Raw genomic sequence first — 15,253 nt, 5'->3', positions numbered from 1 at the left:
CATACTCCCAGTTGAATTGAGATACGGCCCACCATCTTCGCGTACCAAAGCCCCATCTTCTTCTTCTTCTTCTTCTTCTTCTTCTTCACTCTCAAAACTCTCATTCGTTTACAGCATAAACCCCGCCATGTCCCTAAAACTTTTCAAATCTCTCTAAAAACACACAAAAAACCAAATCAATAAAACCATACCCAACTATGTCCCTTTCCTCTGTCTCAGCTCGACTCACTCTCTTAGCTCTCCTCTCCGCCTCAACATTCTATTGCTTCTACGAATCTCGCCGCTTAAGAAAACTCAAACTCTCTCTACAAAACCCTAACCCTAATCGTTCCGTTTCGAAACCGAAGCTCTTCTTCGTTTCTCAAACAGGTACCTCCAAAGCCCTAGCTCAACGTTTATTCGATCTCTTAGCGATAAACGATCTCGCATTCGACCTCGTCGATCCCAAAGATTACGAGCCCGAAGATCTTCCGAAAGAAACCCTAGTTTTGATCGTAGCTTCGACTTGGGAAGATGGTAAAGCTCCAGCGAGTGCGAAGTTCTTCGCGAACTGGCTTGCGGAGAGCGCCGATGACTTTAGGGTTGGGTCTCTGTTGCTCTCGAATTGTAATTTCGCGGTTTTCGGCGTCGGGAGTGGAGCTTACGGAGCCACATTCAACTCGGTTGCGAGGGACTTTTCGAAGCAGATGAGAGCGATGGGTGCTAGGGAGGTTTTGCCTGTTTGGGAAGGAGATGTGGATAGCGGTGATGTAGATGAAGTGTTTGATGCTTGGAGTGTTAAGGTGGTTGTGTTTTTGAAACGTGGTGGCGTGGTCGAAAATGGTGGTGGAGAAGTTTTGGTTTCTGAGAGCGATGGTGAAGATGAGGATAGTGAAGAAGAAGGCGGTGACGAGGGTTCGGATATTGTTGATGTTGAGGATATTGCAGGGAAAGCGCCGTTGAGGAAGAAAACGGTGACAGTGGCTGAAACTAATGGAAAGTTGAATGGGAAAAAAGATATGGTGACTCCGGCGATTAGAGCAAGCTTAGAGAAGCAGGTATGCCTATCTTATTGTAGCTATTTTTAAAAATGTGTCGATTTGAATTACCGTTGAGTTTTGAATTGCGGTCCTCATTGAATGGGGTTAATTCAAGACTTAGAGTTAGAGCTACTAGAGATTTTTAAATTAGTACTTATTATAGAATTCTTAAACATATCAAACACATATTAAAACTAGCTCAGTGGGTTAGCTTATGAATCGAAGCATAAGGAGGTTATAACTTATTTGTACTTCGGTCAATGTATGAATGGTCTCTCACCACTGAATGGGTTTCTCTTCCTTCCACTGTTGATTTTTTAGATTACATTGACCATAAGTTGCAATTCTTTAGAGGGGTCTCCCATGTGCACCCTGTATGCTTGAGTTTCTTCTTATATCAATAAACATTATCTGTTACTTGTATTGAAGTACCTGCAAAGGCTGCAATTAGAAGTTACACAGGTAGTACGTGTTAAATTTTGTCTTTCTCTTATACATTGATAGTTCAGAATTTCTTTTCTTTTTTACTCTGTATGGCTCTGAAGATAGTGGTGCAATGTAGGTCTTAATAAATTGGAAAATAATATATTTCCAATCTCCCCCTTTTGATCATTAGAATAAATTTTCTACCCTCACATCTTCCAGTCTAGCACTTTATGAGCTGCACTCTTTTAATTATTTTCTACATATTTTTTATTTATTTTTTATTTTATTGGCTCTGTTAAAATGACATAACATTTGCAGGGATATAAAATCATTGGTTCACATAGTGGTGTGAAAATTTGTAGATGGACTAAGTCTCAGCTTAGAGGCCGAGGAGGTTGCTACAAGCACTCATTTTATGGAATTGAGAGTCATAGGTAATTGGTTCTTTATTAACTTGTTATGAATTTTTTGCCATCATATTAAGTTTTCATGATCATGACTCCATTTTTATTTGATTGTCCAACAATATGGCCAATTTTAAGGAAACATTTGTCAGATAATTAAATTTGAATGAAAACTAATGAGAACTTCTATCTCATAACTGAGATTCTGTAGTTTTCTATGCTTGTAAAGATGAGTTCTCTGTTTCTACACAGCCCATTCTTTCTTCTCTCTGTCTCTTTTTTTTTTTGGTGGTTGCTGAGTCTACATGCTTTTTTGTTGAATTTATTCACGTTTAATAAAACTATAAATATCATGTTGCCTCAGCTAGCAGTTTAAATTTGTCAAACTATGGTATGACACAGGTGCATGGAGGCAACCCCTAGTTTGGCATGTGCCAATAAATGTGTTTTCTGTTGGAGACATCATACAAATCCTGTTGGAAAGAGTTGGCAGTGGAAGATGGATGATCCCTTAGAGATTGTGAATTCTGCCATAGACCTGCATACAAACATGATTAAGCAAATGAAAGGAGTTCCTGGTAACTTATTTATTTCTGTACTGGTTGGATAATCCTTTAAAATAATAAACCTGCATGCAATAGTTTAAGCAAATGAAAGAAGTTCTGGGTAGCAGTCCTTTTTTCTTTGCAGGTTGAGCCCTGGTATTGAAAAGTATGGTAGACCTTAATATGAAATTGCCTGATCTGGCCCTGGTATTGTCAAAGATTTATGGTGATTGCTTTGGCTGAAAAATGGTGACTTCAATTCATTTAACACATTGATACAAGGAGCGCCAACATTATTTCAGATTTTATTTTTGAATGTGAAATTATTTTTGTTTTTGAATTTGGTTTTTAATGTTGAGGGTTTTATGGGATTCAATTAGATATTTCCATATGGATGTAATCCTTGAAACCTTATTAAACTAATGCTCTTGTGATCATGAAGGACATTACAATTGGAATAAGAATTTTATTATTGGAGAATGTGCTTCTCTTTGTTTGATGGTGATGTCAAACACCCTTTGGGGTCGTTTGGTTCGTTGTGATGTGCCTTTGATGTGATACACATTACAATGATGTGACATTAAGAATTTTGGTTTATTTTATTTTTTTTCTAATTACCATAATTTAAAATTACAAAATATATCACATCATCTTAATCCCCCACCACCTTCCTAAACAATGTAATGTTGTATTATTGTGTTGAGACTACATTAATGTAAGATTGCAATAACGTAATATTACGGCATAATGTAACATCACGGCAAACCAAATGCCCCCTTAGGTTGTGATGCGTAAGGTTTACAGACAAATTCTAGGTGGTGAAGCTTAGGATTCATTCTGTTTATCTTCTTTGCCCCTTTTATCTCTTTTTCCCTTCTACTGTCCTGCATCACACATGGCTTATGCTTCTTTTTCATTTTGTGCAAACCCCTTTTCAGCTTTTATGCATGTCTGTGTTGGTATATTTATTGATATTTAAAAAAAGAAAAAAAATTCTTGTCTACCCTTGACCCAAGAATCTTTTCATGCAGGCGTTACATTGGAGCGGTTAATGGAAGGTCTCTCACCTAGGCATTGTGCCTTATCACTTGTTGGTGAACCAATTATGTACCCAGAGATCAATACACTTGTGGATGAGCTGCACCGGCGGCAAATTTCTACTTTCCTAGTAACAAATGCACAGTTTCCTGAAAAAATTGAAATGCTGAGGCCTGTCACCCAGGTTTGCATGTCCCAGTAAATTCTTTGTCAAAAAGAATCTTGCATCAGAAGATCCTTGCAGGTCTAATAAATCGCAAACCCAATTGATATATATATTTTTTTTACTTTTGCAGTTATATGTAAGTGTAGATGCTGCGACAAAGGATAGCTTGAAGGCAATTGATAGGCCACTCTTTGGGGATTTTTGGGAGCGCTTCATTGTATGTAAACTTCTTTCAGTATTTAGGAGCTAAAACTATTCGGCACTCAAACCTCTACTGTCATCGTAGTCTGACTGTTTGCAAACTGTTTAGATTATTGATTAACCTCTATGCACTGTAGAGATCAACTCTTAAGAGAGTATAAATCCAAATAAATAAAAATCTCCTACTGAATTCATTATTTGCTCTACTTCTTATCATACAGAAGAAAAAACTTTGTTTCTTTTCTTCAATTATTTGAGAGGTTGGCTCCAATTGGTCCTTTGCTTTTTTTTTTTTCATGGTTTGGTTGAAAAATAATAAAGTTGATGGAAATCCACTTACAAATCCTACTGATGAACCATTAGTGACAAAAGATCCTATGTAAACATGATGGTACACCATCCTTGGTATAAAGCCAAAGAGGTCTAGATGCCTTCTCTGTATCAAATGAACAGCAACAATCAAATTGTGGCTAATTGGAAGGTTGAAAAGGGGGGGTGGGCGGCACAGTTTCTGTCTTTACTTCTTCACTGCTTTTGTCTGTGCTGATGTAGATGTCAGTTATAAATTAGATAGCAGCACAGCAGTTGGTTCAAAATACTGCATATCATAATTAAGTTTTTTTTTTTTTCAAATGACTGGCTATCATATGGCTGTTATTTAAAGATGTCAATCTCTGGGACCCGTGAACCATCTGATAATTGGTCCCAAATTTCTATGCATGTTATGAAGTAACACAATATGTCTCACTGCCACTCTGTTTTCCTTTTCTTGATCTTTTAACTTGGTATAACTTAACTGACTGGAACTATCATTTTAATGCCTGTGGAAATATTTGGCAGGACTCCTTAAAAGCTCTCAGGGAGAAACAACAGCGAACTGTCTACCGCTTGACTCTGGTGAAAGGCTGGAATACAGAAGACATTGATGCTTATTCTAAGCTCTTTAGCGTTGGAAAACCTGATTTTGTTGAAATCAAAGGTGTTACATATTGTGGAACGTGAGTTGCCCCAATACTCTTCCCCCTGTCCCTGTTGGTCTCTTGAACTGCATGATAATTTTGATAACTTTTCAGGTCTGCTACATCAAAATTGACAATGGAAAATGTACCCTGGCATTCTGATGTGAAAGCTTTTTCTGAGGCCTTAGCTCTAAGAAGCCAAGGAGAGTACGAGGTTGCATGTGAACATGTGCACTCCTGTTGTGTACTACTGGCAAAAACTGATAAGTTTAAGGTCAATGGCAAGTGGTTCACATGGATAGATTATGAAAAGTTCCACAACTTGGTTAGAAACAGCACCATTTTTGTTTCTGGTTTAATTTAGATTGATAGGTTTTTTAGTTACTGATTTTACTATCATTGGAAATGCAGGTGGCTTCTAGAAAACCGTTTAGCAGCGTGGATTACATGGCTGCCACACCATCATGGGCTGTCTATGGAGCAGAAGAAGGTGGATTTGATCCGGGTCAGTCTCGGTATAAGAAGGAGCGACGTCACAAATCCAGCACTGACTGACCAGGTTAGACACTTGAATTAGTTGAGTTGACAGGAAAAATTTTATATTAATTATAGGTTATATTTTACTGCACTCTGGCTAACTGGCAATTGATGAGAGCCCAAAAGTCCAGGTTGATGTGATAGCATGTTGCCCTTGTCTTTTACATTTTTGTTTATTTTTTAATAATATGTTTTTAAAATGTTACTTTGTAGTACCTAGTGTTTTGTCAAGGTTATACTTTGTAATTGTTTGGTTAGAGAGGTTAATCATTGCTCCACTTGTATCAAAATTCAATTCATAGAAATTCAATGAAAACATTATTAGTGGTTTTATCTGATGTAACAAGTGATTATACGAGTGTCAAAGATTTTGGCTTGCTAGTTTTGGTCTAAGAAAACTGCTTATTTGTGAGTAAATTACGAGTCCGTTTGGGATCCACTTATTTTACTGAAACTGAAACTTTTTGTTAAAAATACTGTAAATAAAGGTAAAAATTAGTTGAAATAGTACAGTGAGACTCATGAATTGTACCAAAAATAAGCTGAATAGTAAAATAAGTTGGCAAAAATAATCTTTTCCAAATGGACATTACGTCTGATGTATATTTGTTCCATCAATTATTTTCATGCAGAAATTGTTGACAGTAGTTGACAAATTGCATAATTTTTACGGTATAGGCTGAGTATGACCAAAATCAAGAACTTAGGCCCCTTTTGCTTGCGCATCACCCTTTTAACCAGCTTTCTATATCTTGGGGTAGCTTTACTGTTTATCATCCGATGACAAATTCCAGCTGTCCGCTTCTTTGAGAATAGAACGCAGAACCAGATATTAACTGCTATTATCTGAGTCTTGCAACTCTGTTATAGTGCAGTAGAAATGAGTAGTGTTTTACCTCACTTAACTTTTGTGCATAAGCATTTGGGTAATTTGTTCACTATTTTGAAAAAATCAAGAAAGATTTGAAACCTTAAGGCTCACCATCCAACTTTGAGGAAATGGGTTCATCACAGACCTAGTATACTTTGCCTTTCTTGAACTCTAGTTGTCCAGATTAGTCAGCAACTCTGTTAGTTGCAGTGTACATAAGCATTTGGATAAGTTCACTCCTGATTTTGTTAAGTCAAGACAGATTTGAAACCTTAAGGCTCATCCATTTCATTATCCAACTTTTAGGATACGGGCTCATCATGGACCAAGTATGCATTACCTTTCTTGAACTCCAGTTGTCTGACTAGTCAGCATTTCTGTTAATTTTCTGAGTGTCATGATGATAATAGTGTTCTATGCAGCATAATGATACTTTAAGCCACTGCATATCCCTGTCTACTTCTTGACCTGCGAAAGGTCCTATATTTAGAAACGGCCTAATATTTGAATTTTAAGTGGCTTCTTGTACTAAACCTATTGCCATGGAAGTTGGGTGAAGAAAATTCAATTCGCGCCATATTCATCCCATCCAATCCATTTTCCAACTTTCTTTCTCAGGAATTAATGGGATATTATTATGTGATTTGAGGTATATGCATTATCCAGTTCCCAACCATTTTTCTCGTTTGTGAGCTATCATTGTATTATTTCTTTTGAAAAAGAACATTTATTCAATTGTGGACGAATTGTCATGCCTTCAGTTGTAATCAGATGGTTAATTCTCACAAAATGGTTAAGAGTCAAATGTTTATATGGTTCATATCTTATTAATTTAGTTAAGAAAAATCATGTCACATTGTAAACAAGGGAGTGAAAAACATTCTGCCCTGACATGGGATCTTTCATCTGCGGTGGGGACCAGTGAAAACTGGAAAATTAATAAACGAACCTAGCCAAATTTCATTCACTTTTAACTGAGCTAGAAGATGCGGCGAGTGGTAACCGCTGTTGGACTGACATGATCTCAGGAGCATTATTGAGGAATAGGACAGCTGTTTTCTCATTTTGTTGTTCTTTTCTAGCTGGGTATTTTCAATTATTATTATAAGTATTATTATTTGCTTTACCCTAAAATAGAAGAAATTCTCTGGATTTGCATGAGAGAAAGCGTGGTCGGTCCATGGGATTTATTGAGGGAAATTTGCAACCGAGAATGTGAGGGCCTAAGCCTAGTTTTGGATGGAGGGAGATGGTGAAAGTAGTGGGAAAGTTGGTCGGAGTATACTATATTTGGGCACCTTTCTCTCTATCGTATTGTATTCTCCATTCCTCTCCTCCCCTCCCCCCTTTCCTCCTCTCCCAGTCTCCCTCCCTAACAAATATATCCTAGCATTATGTTTGAGAGTTTATAAAGGAAATGAATATATCCTAGCATTATGTTTGAGAGTTTATAAAGGAAATGGAATGGAATATAAAAGAATGTCAAGGAATTAAATATTTCTCTTATATTTGAAAGAAAATGACTAGAATGGAATGTAATCTTGTTGGGGAGTTGAATGGAAAGGAACCCATTGCTAAATCTTGCAGCCAAACAATACAACCACATGATCCCATCCATTGCCGCTGCAGCATTTACGACAAAATTGCCGCCGTGAAGGCAAAAAAGAGAAGAGTTGGGTCGGCTTTGGGAGAGAGATTGAAAAAGGGGAGGTAGGTAATTAACGAAAGTATATATTTAAATGGAATCGAGAAACAATAGTGTTTGTTGGATAATTTATTTGCTATTAAGGGCGTTCAACTCTCGGATCTCACCCCACAACTAGCAAAAGTGCTAATAGGCCAAATTATCATTTACCTCTACCTTTCTACAACTTCTATTAATGTATTAGGTATTTGCTTCTATATTAATAAAAAAAAAAAATGTATTAGGTATTTTGGTTGGACATTTATATGAGCATCAATGTGTACTTCTAATCAAACAGTCTGTTTAAAAATTAATTCGAGCAATTTTACCATTTGTCAAACCCAATAGATCAATAACGCTAATATTGACCCAATCCGCACGAGTCTTTCTGCATGTCGCCCAAATAGAAAAAGTCTCTTTTTAATTCCTTTGAGAATCAATAGAAATAGTCGCTTAAAACAAACGGACACCTACATGTATCTTCAATCCATACTCGGTGTGGTTTGGTTTGGTTTGGTTTTCTTTTCGGTTTTAATATACTTCAATCAAACAGTACCCAGTCGTTTCAGTTTGAAAGCGAAACCCCCCACTAGGGAATGGGGGATACGCTAGGGTCCTACCGGAAGCAAGCGAGGTCAAAGCCTGGGCCTGACAGCTCCTAGTGTTTCTTTTTCTTTTTTCTTTTTTTATTGTTTTTGGATGAAGCGTTTCTTTTCCTTTTAGTAATCAAATACAAGTTCACAAACATTTTGTCACAACATAATTGCATATTTGTTAATAGAGTTTTACTAATGCATGCCCGGGCATATATCAAGAAAATTTTCATGAGAAATATAAAAAATTATCAACAAAATTTATTGTTTTATCACTCTCCTAATAAAATATTTCTAAAAATAACTCTCCAATACCATAAGGGCATATTAAGAAACCATTTAAGAAAACAATTTATGGAAAAAAAAAACTTTTTTAACAGTTTTTTCAAATTTCTATAAATTTTTTTTTAAAAAATAGATGATTAACCAGCCTTTGTTAGTATAATTGAATTATGTCATTTATACAAAAAAAATCACAATCTAATCGCCACTTTGACATGTGTACCAGTTTAAGAGCATTAATATTGGTGGTGCTACCACCAAATACAAAAAATATGGCTACATTGGTGGAGCCAAAGTCAAATAATTTGGCTCCACAACTACTTTTGGCTATACACAACTACTTTTGGCTATGCACTTTAGCTCAAGGTAAAAAAAACTAGTGTTCACACTAGTTTAAATATTTTATTAATTTCCTTTTCACTTATTTTTTTTTTCTTTTACTTTTTAGTTCATCCCATGCTTTCTCTCTCCATTTTTTCTCCACTCTTCACTCAACGACCCAACTTGCCCATCATCGATCGTCAATCTCACCTAGCCCAGCCACCACAAACATACATCATCGATCGCTTATCTTCCTTCGTTTTCCGATCTCTTCCTCCATTTGCCAATCTCGCCTCGCCCAGCCGCCACAGACCCAGCTTGCCTGCTCCAACCCAAGCCCCAAGCCTCAAGTTACCGCTGCCGCCCATCTCTCCTCTCTTCACTATGATTGGGTATTTTTTGTGTTTTCATATGGGTTTGGTGGCTGTGGTGGTGGTTGATTTTGGCTATGGTGGTGGTTATGGATGATTTTAGCAGTGGGATTATGGATTTTGGTTGTGGTGGTAGTGGATGATTTTGGCTTTGGCAGTAGGTTTTGTGGATTTTGGCTGAGTTTCGTGGTTTATGGTTATGGTTGTAGTTGTGGCAGTGGGTTGTGGTTGTGATGGTTGGTTGTCATAGCTGGTGGTTGTGGTGGCTGGTGGTGATGGGGTTGTGATTGTGGTTATGGTTTCGTTTATTTGTTTTTTTTGTTTTTTTTTTTTTTTCTACATTGTGTTGTGGTTGCCAGAGTAGAGTGGTGGTTGTGGTCGTTGGTGGAGTTGGTTGTTGGTGGAGGTGATTGTGGTGTTTGTTTTTTGTTGTGGTGTTTATGTTATTTTATTGTGTTGAAAGCTAAAATAAAACCACTGATATTTGATGTTTTGTAAAGTGGGAAGGTAAATTAGATAAAATAACTTTCAATAAAGCCAAATAACTAAAATTATGGCTCCAACAATGTAAATGCTTTAGCATGTATATTAGTAGTCGTTGTAAATAGCATGGAAGAATTTGGGCCCATTTTGGAAGTGATTTCTAATAACATTGTCTGTATTTTTAAAAAATATAATTTGATAAAAAATGTGTGAAAATACTGTGGTATAAATTACCATAACAAACGGCGGTATATCTCTAAACTTTTTGCTCAAATCCTCTATTTATTTTGTCATGATCTAGAAGTTATTAAATAAAATAATAATAATGATTTCGGTCAGCATAAAATTTAGAGAAGTGTGCAATAAAGTTAGTGTACCCGAACGTCCCGAGTCCATTCATACTAATCCCGTAATCCATAAGACATATCCAGGACGTCTCTCTCTACTCACTCACTGCCCTTCTGCAACATCACACAGCTCTGCTACTTTTTTCTACTTTTTTGACTCTGCCAATTCATTTATTATATAAGACCCATTGCCCCATTGGTTTATGAAACTTGGGCTCATCTCCTGTGTGTGTCACTGACGCGCCCTTCAATGCCGTGGGTGCCACGTTCAAAAGCGTCAAGCCCTGTCAACTATCAGTCATCCATTGGTTCACCGGGGCAGCGAGCTACGCAAAAGAGAGTTGGACTCAACATATAAATATTATTTCATTATTGGAACGTGACTGTCACGTGCTATAGGCATTGAGTTGGGCATCAAATGTTAGTTTGTGTCTCTTCGTAATCGCACAAAGCTGGCACTGCCACTGGTACCAACTCTCTGAATTCGTAAATTCGATTTCTGTTTACCAATCTTAGCTACACAACACACTACATTAGCTGCTTCCCCCACCTTCCCTTTCATATTGCAAAATCTCCCCCAACTATTTCTTTCTTGCTTCCCCCACAACTCACTCATTCATTGTATCTTCTTTTGTTTTCGTTGAACTACTTTTCTTCTTCTACTATGACTTTATTTAGTGAGAACAGAAAAGCTTATTCTATATATCATTAAAAACCCTGGAAAAAAATCTACCTAAAGAAATGGACCTACTTTCAAGTCTCAAAGCTTCCATGTACGCTAAATAAAATAACTGTATTTACCATTTTTTACAAAAGAAATTGTAAAGAAGATGATGATAACAATCTAACCCTTTTATATAGAAAAAATGAATTCTTTTTTGGGACCCATAAAAGAAAAACTAAGAAAATATTCAAATACAGAATGATAAGCACAATTACTTGAAGCAATCAATACGAAAGCTATGCCCTTTAATTTCTATCTTTGTGAATTAAAAGAGAGAAGCAAATAGTGAATCAGGAAGCTACACAGCATGAAGGGAACAAAAAGGAAGGAAAAATCTATTCCTTGATTTGCTAGACGTAATAATAAAGAAAAATAAAAGAGCGGGGCTTAAATTAATATTACCACTAATTTAAGCTTCAGCTAGCTGCTCTTTCTGGGTTTACTCTTTCGCCTAGCTCTGCTTCTTGGAGCCGGAGGCTCTTTTGGAAATACCTCCCTCTTCTCTGTCTGATCCTCTTCTTTCTTTGAAGCTCCCAGTCCCATAGAGGCAGAAGAACCCTCACCTTTTGGCTGTTCTTCTTCTTCTTCCTCACCCGTTTTAACTCTCTTCGATTGACTCTCATTAGTAGTGTCTTCAGCTTCTTTAGCTACTGATTCTGATTCTTCTTCTTCTTTTTTATCTTGGCTTTCAGGTTTCTCAATGATCTTGCGAGGCCTACCTCTCTTTCTGGGAGTCTGAGACTGTGGCTGTTGCTGGCCTTCATCTCCTGTTATTGAAGCTTCTGCTATTGCTACTGAAAGTTCCTTCGTTTTTTGAGGCTTCTTCTTGCCCATCGATCTTTCTCAATCTAAACCTATAGATATATATCTCAATCAACAAAAGTACAAACAAATAATCTTATTGCTATATTAGTATGTGTACCCAAATATCCCTATAACACAAACAAGAGACCACACCTAAAATCAAAATCTTTCATTAACTTTGATGTTCAAATCCTTTTTTGCCTCTAGTATTGGTTTCCAAAAATCATTCCAAAAAGAGACCCAGTATTTTTTTTTTAATCCCAAGTTCACAACTCTCTCTCTCTCTCTCTCTCTCTCTATAAAAAGATCCTAAAGCAGCTGTACTAATATGTTTGACCAACACCTAGATTTTGAAAACCCCATAGAAACCATCCCTTTCTCCCTCTCTTTCTCTCTCTCGTCCAAAGCCCAATGAATAGAATAAGAAATTCGTTAAACTTTAAAGGCTGAAAAGCCACTTAATTCATCTTTCCCTTTTCTCTCTTGATGACTGTTTATCCAACCCATCCCTATGTATCGTATATTCTTTCCTTGCAGAGCTAAAAAGACTAGGAAGGAAGTGTGGTTGTAAGGCAGCGAAGAGAGGAAAAAAAAAAATAAGGGGAAGGGTTAGCTAACCATGGTTAGGGTTATAAGGGTTGGAACTTGGAAGCAAAGGTTGTTCCTTTGATTGAAAAGGGCATGCGGAGTTTAGTTTACGTAGCTAAGGTTAGTGCACTGTCTGTTTACCAAAAAAAAAAAAAAGTGCACTGTACGACTCGGACTCAGTGTCTCAGTATGACCACTTGTTGTGTATCTTCCGGGGTTTCGAGTCTCTGAGGTTTGATGAGCTAGTCTTGAGGTGTACGGCCAATCTGGTCTGTGGTTACTGATCGTTGATGACTATGAATATTCGCTGCTTCAACATCATGATTGGTATTGTGTGGCTCAAGTTCCACGGAGTTAAAATAAATAAACAATACAACTATATGAACCAAAAACATAAAATAAAATAGAACTGTACATATGAACAAGACCAAGACCACGAGGTAGACTGATCTGGTTTGGCTTCCTACTTCCTAGTTCATAGTACATTGTTATCAAAAAAAAGCAAGACCAAGACCATAAGCAAACCAAACCCACGAGGTAGACTGATCTGGTTTGGCTTCCTAGTTCCTAGTCCATTGTTCTCACGAGTTGAATTAAAATAGAACCGAGTTTAATAAATAAATACCGTGTGTTCCTCTTTATACTTAACTAAACTAATGAGTGTTTACTCAAAAAAAAAAAAAAAAAAAAACAAAAAAACAAAACAATGAGTGATGACAGAATGTCACTGATTGCTATAATTTTTTCAATTCTTATAACATAATGAAATTTTAAGATAGAAAAAAATAATAATAATCAGACATACTACACTTGATGAATCATAAACCAGAATACGATTTTTATTTGTTTCTCACACAAATTTTTTTTTTTTCTTTTCAATAATATAATACAAGAAAAAAAAATGGGTAGAAAATACAAGAATCTTTAATGCCATAAAAATTTGGCTTTTGTTTACATAGTTTCAAAGTAGTGCTTTGGATTCTCACACGTGGAATCTACTATGTAGTCCATTCATTTATGAAAGCTTGGAGCACTGCTCCAAGACTAAGTAAAAATTTCCTTTCATTAAGGCCTCCTAATAATACAAATTAAAATCTATATAATACTTAAGAGTAATGCTTGGGACACATAAAAGTGCACAACTTTGTATTATAACTCGCCACGTGATAAGTTGTGAGTAGTGGAGGTTTGTCCCCACATGGCCCACCATCACACCTCCACCACTCACAACTTTGTGCCACAAAAACAACTTGTCACATGAGCATAAAGTTGTGCATTTTTATGTATTCCAAGTATTACTTAATACTTAATTAGTAGATATTTTTTATACTTTTTCCAAGTGAAAATTTATTCACTACTGAAAAATTATAGTATCTTTGTTTGATGGTCCTCATAAACAATAGCTGAGAGCATTACACTTGATTATTTACTGTCTAAAGGTGATTAGGGTTGAAGATATTTAATTTACATGACACAACTACTTTGTCACTAAGTTCATTTTAGTTAGAAAAATATTAAAGATAATACAAGTCTTATTGCATAAAAAAGTTTACAACATGATAATGGATTTGATTGGTGTGCACCACTTAATAAATAAATAAATATATATATATATATATATATTTGGCTTGTTTTGTTTTTGGTTTTAGTTTTGATGATTAGTGACACATCGGTTTGTAAGCTTTACATAATAAATTTGTAATATCTTAACATCACTTAGTTAGTTACATGTTACATGGTACTTAACTATTGATTTGGACTTTGGAGGATCATTGGGCAAAGATGACATCTCTGTCTAGGAGGATTGAATAATTTAACATCAAGTTGAACTCAAATATCAAGAAAACTACGTAAAATCATCTTAATTTGTGTTTGCAAAACAATGAACATTTGAGTTGTGTATTTTTTTTTTTTCTTTCAAACAAATATACATTACTACTGATAATTGAATTTTTAATATTCTTTACACATGTGCCCCTTATCTTAACACTAGTTCACCAAGACCCTAAAATGTTTATCCTAATTCATTCGTAGTCTGGAATTTTGTATCTCTTATCTTAATATGAGAGAGAGAGAGAGAGAGAGATCATTAATCTCAAATATTATTGGTGCGCACAGAGGTATTTTAAATTGATTTAAAGCAGTCTAAAGTTGATTTACCAGCATATAATACAGTGCAAGTCAAATATATTGTGATTATAAGGCTTTCCTTTAAAGTTGAGGGACACTATAGATTTGCCATTGAAATGAAGTTTTTCTCCATATAATAACGTCATTTTATTTACTCCATGCTAATCTAGATGGCCAAAATGGGTTTACTGGAATATCTTAGTACATCTTAGATAAACGAAAATTAATCAAGTAACGATAAGAAAACACTAATCAAGTAATGTCTGGTAGCCAAGGAAGCAAGGAAGCATGTTTGGTTAATGGTCACGACATAAAGAAAAGAGTGCACTCAGGAGAAATTCGTCTTGTTCTGTCCAAACCAATTTGTAAAGTCACTAAATCTTGTTTCTCTTGATTATAGTGCTGTCACTGCTGTGCACACGAGTCATGAAGAGTCGGTGTCACTACCATACATTTTACATTCTATGTAGAAACTGGCAAATAAATGACGAGAACACTTTTGAAGTTATGATAAACTTATGGTTATACTTATATATTCTTTAGAAACAAAAAGAAAAAACAAAAAAAACTCAAGGTTATATATAAATAGTCCAACAAGGGTTTGGCTTGAATGAAACCTAGAGTGGTGTAGTACCTATACGGCTATACATCAACATCTTATATTTCAAGAAATTATCTCGTGGAACTGTCCCTGCCAAACATGAGAGGAATGCTTTATAAAACGGGTTGACTTACTTCTAATAATTTTTTAATTGGACAT

General features: G+C 35.9%; 2 protein-coding genes across 3 annotated transcripts; one reads left to right on the top strand and one right to left on the bottom strand.

Annotated features, from left to right (window-relative positions):
* The first annotated feature begins 77 nt into the window (after positions 1 to 77).
* LOC126712234 (S-adenosyl-L-methionine-dependent tRNA 4-demethylwyosine synthase) lies at positions 78 to 11,812 on the top strand. 2 transcript variants are annotated; one of them, XM_050411490.1, is made up of 9 exons: positions 78 to 1,037; positions 1,764 to 1,879; positions 2,252 to 2,427; positions 3,426 to 3,616; positions 3,729 to 3,815; positions 4,640 to 4,797; positions 4,873 to 5,083; positions 5,170 to 5,317; positions 11,664 to 11,812. In XM_050411490.1, exons 1-8 carry the CDS (start codon positions 198 to 200, stop codon positions 5,311 to 5,313), a joined length of 1,923 nt encoding a protein of 640 aa, XP_050267447.1. In that variant the 5' UTR covers positions 78 to 197; the 3' UTR covers positions 5,314 to 5,317; positions 11,664 to 11,812. The 2 variants fall into 2 exon arrangements, with proteins under 2 accessions (XP_050267447.1, XP_050267446.1); XM_050411489.1 differs by lacking the exon at positions 11,664 to 11,812 and having other exon boundaries at positions 5,170 to 5,626.
* Positions 11,187 to 11,805, bottom strand: LOC126712235 (uncharacterized). Its single transcript, XM_050411491.1, has one exon. It carries the CDS (start codon positions 11,803 to 11,805, stop codon positions 11,392 to 11,394), a length of 414 nt encoding a protein of 137 aa, XP_050267448.1. The 3' UTR covers positions 11,187 to 11,391.
* Positions 11,813 to 15,253: the final 3,441 nt, after the last annotated feature.

This window comes from Quercus robur, chromosome 2, assembly GCF_932294415.1.
Source record: "Quercus robur chromosome 2, dhQueRobu3.1, whole genome shotgun sequence".
Taxonomy (NCBI): Eukaryota; Viridiplantae; Streptophyta; class Magnoliopsida; order Fagales; family Fagaceae; genus Quercus; species Quercus robur.
Note: the sequence above shows the minus strand (reverse complement) of the source record. Positions and strands in the feature narration are given on the sequence as shown.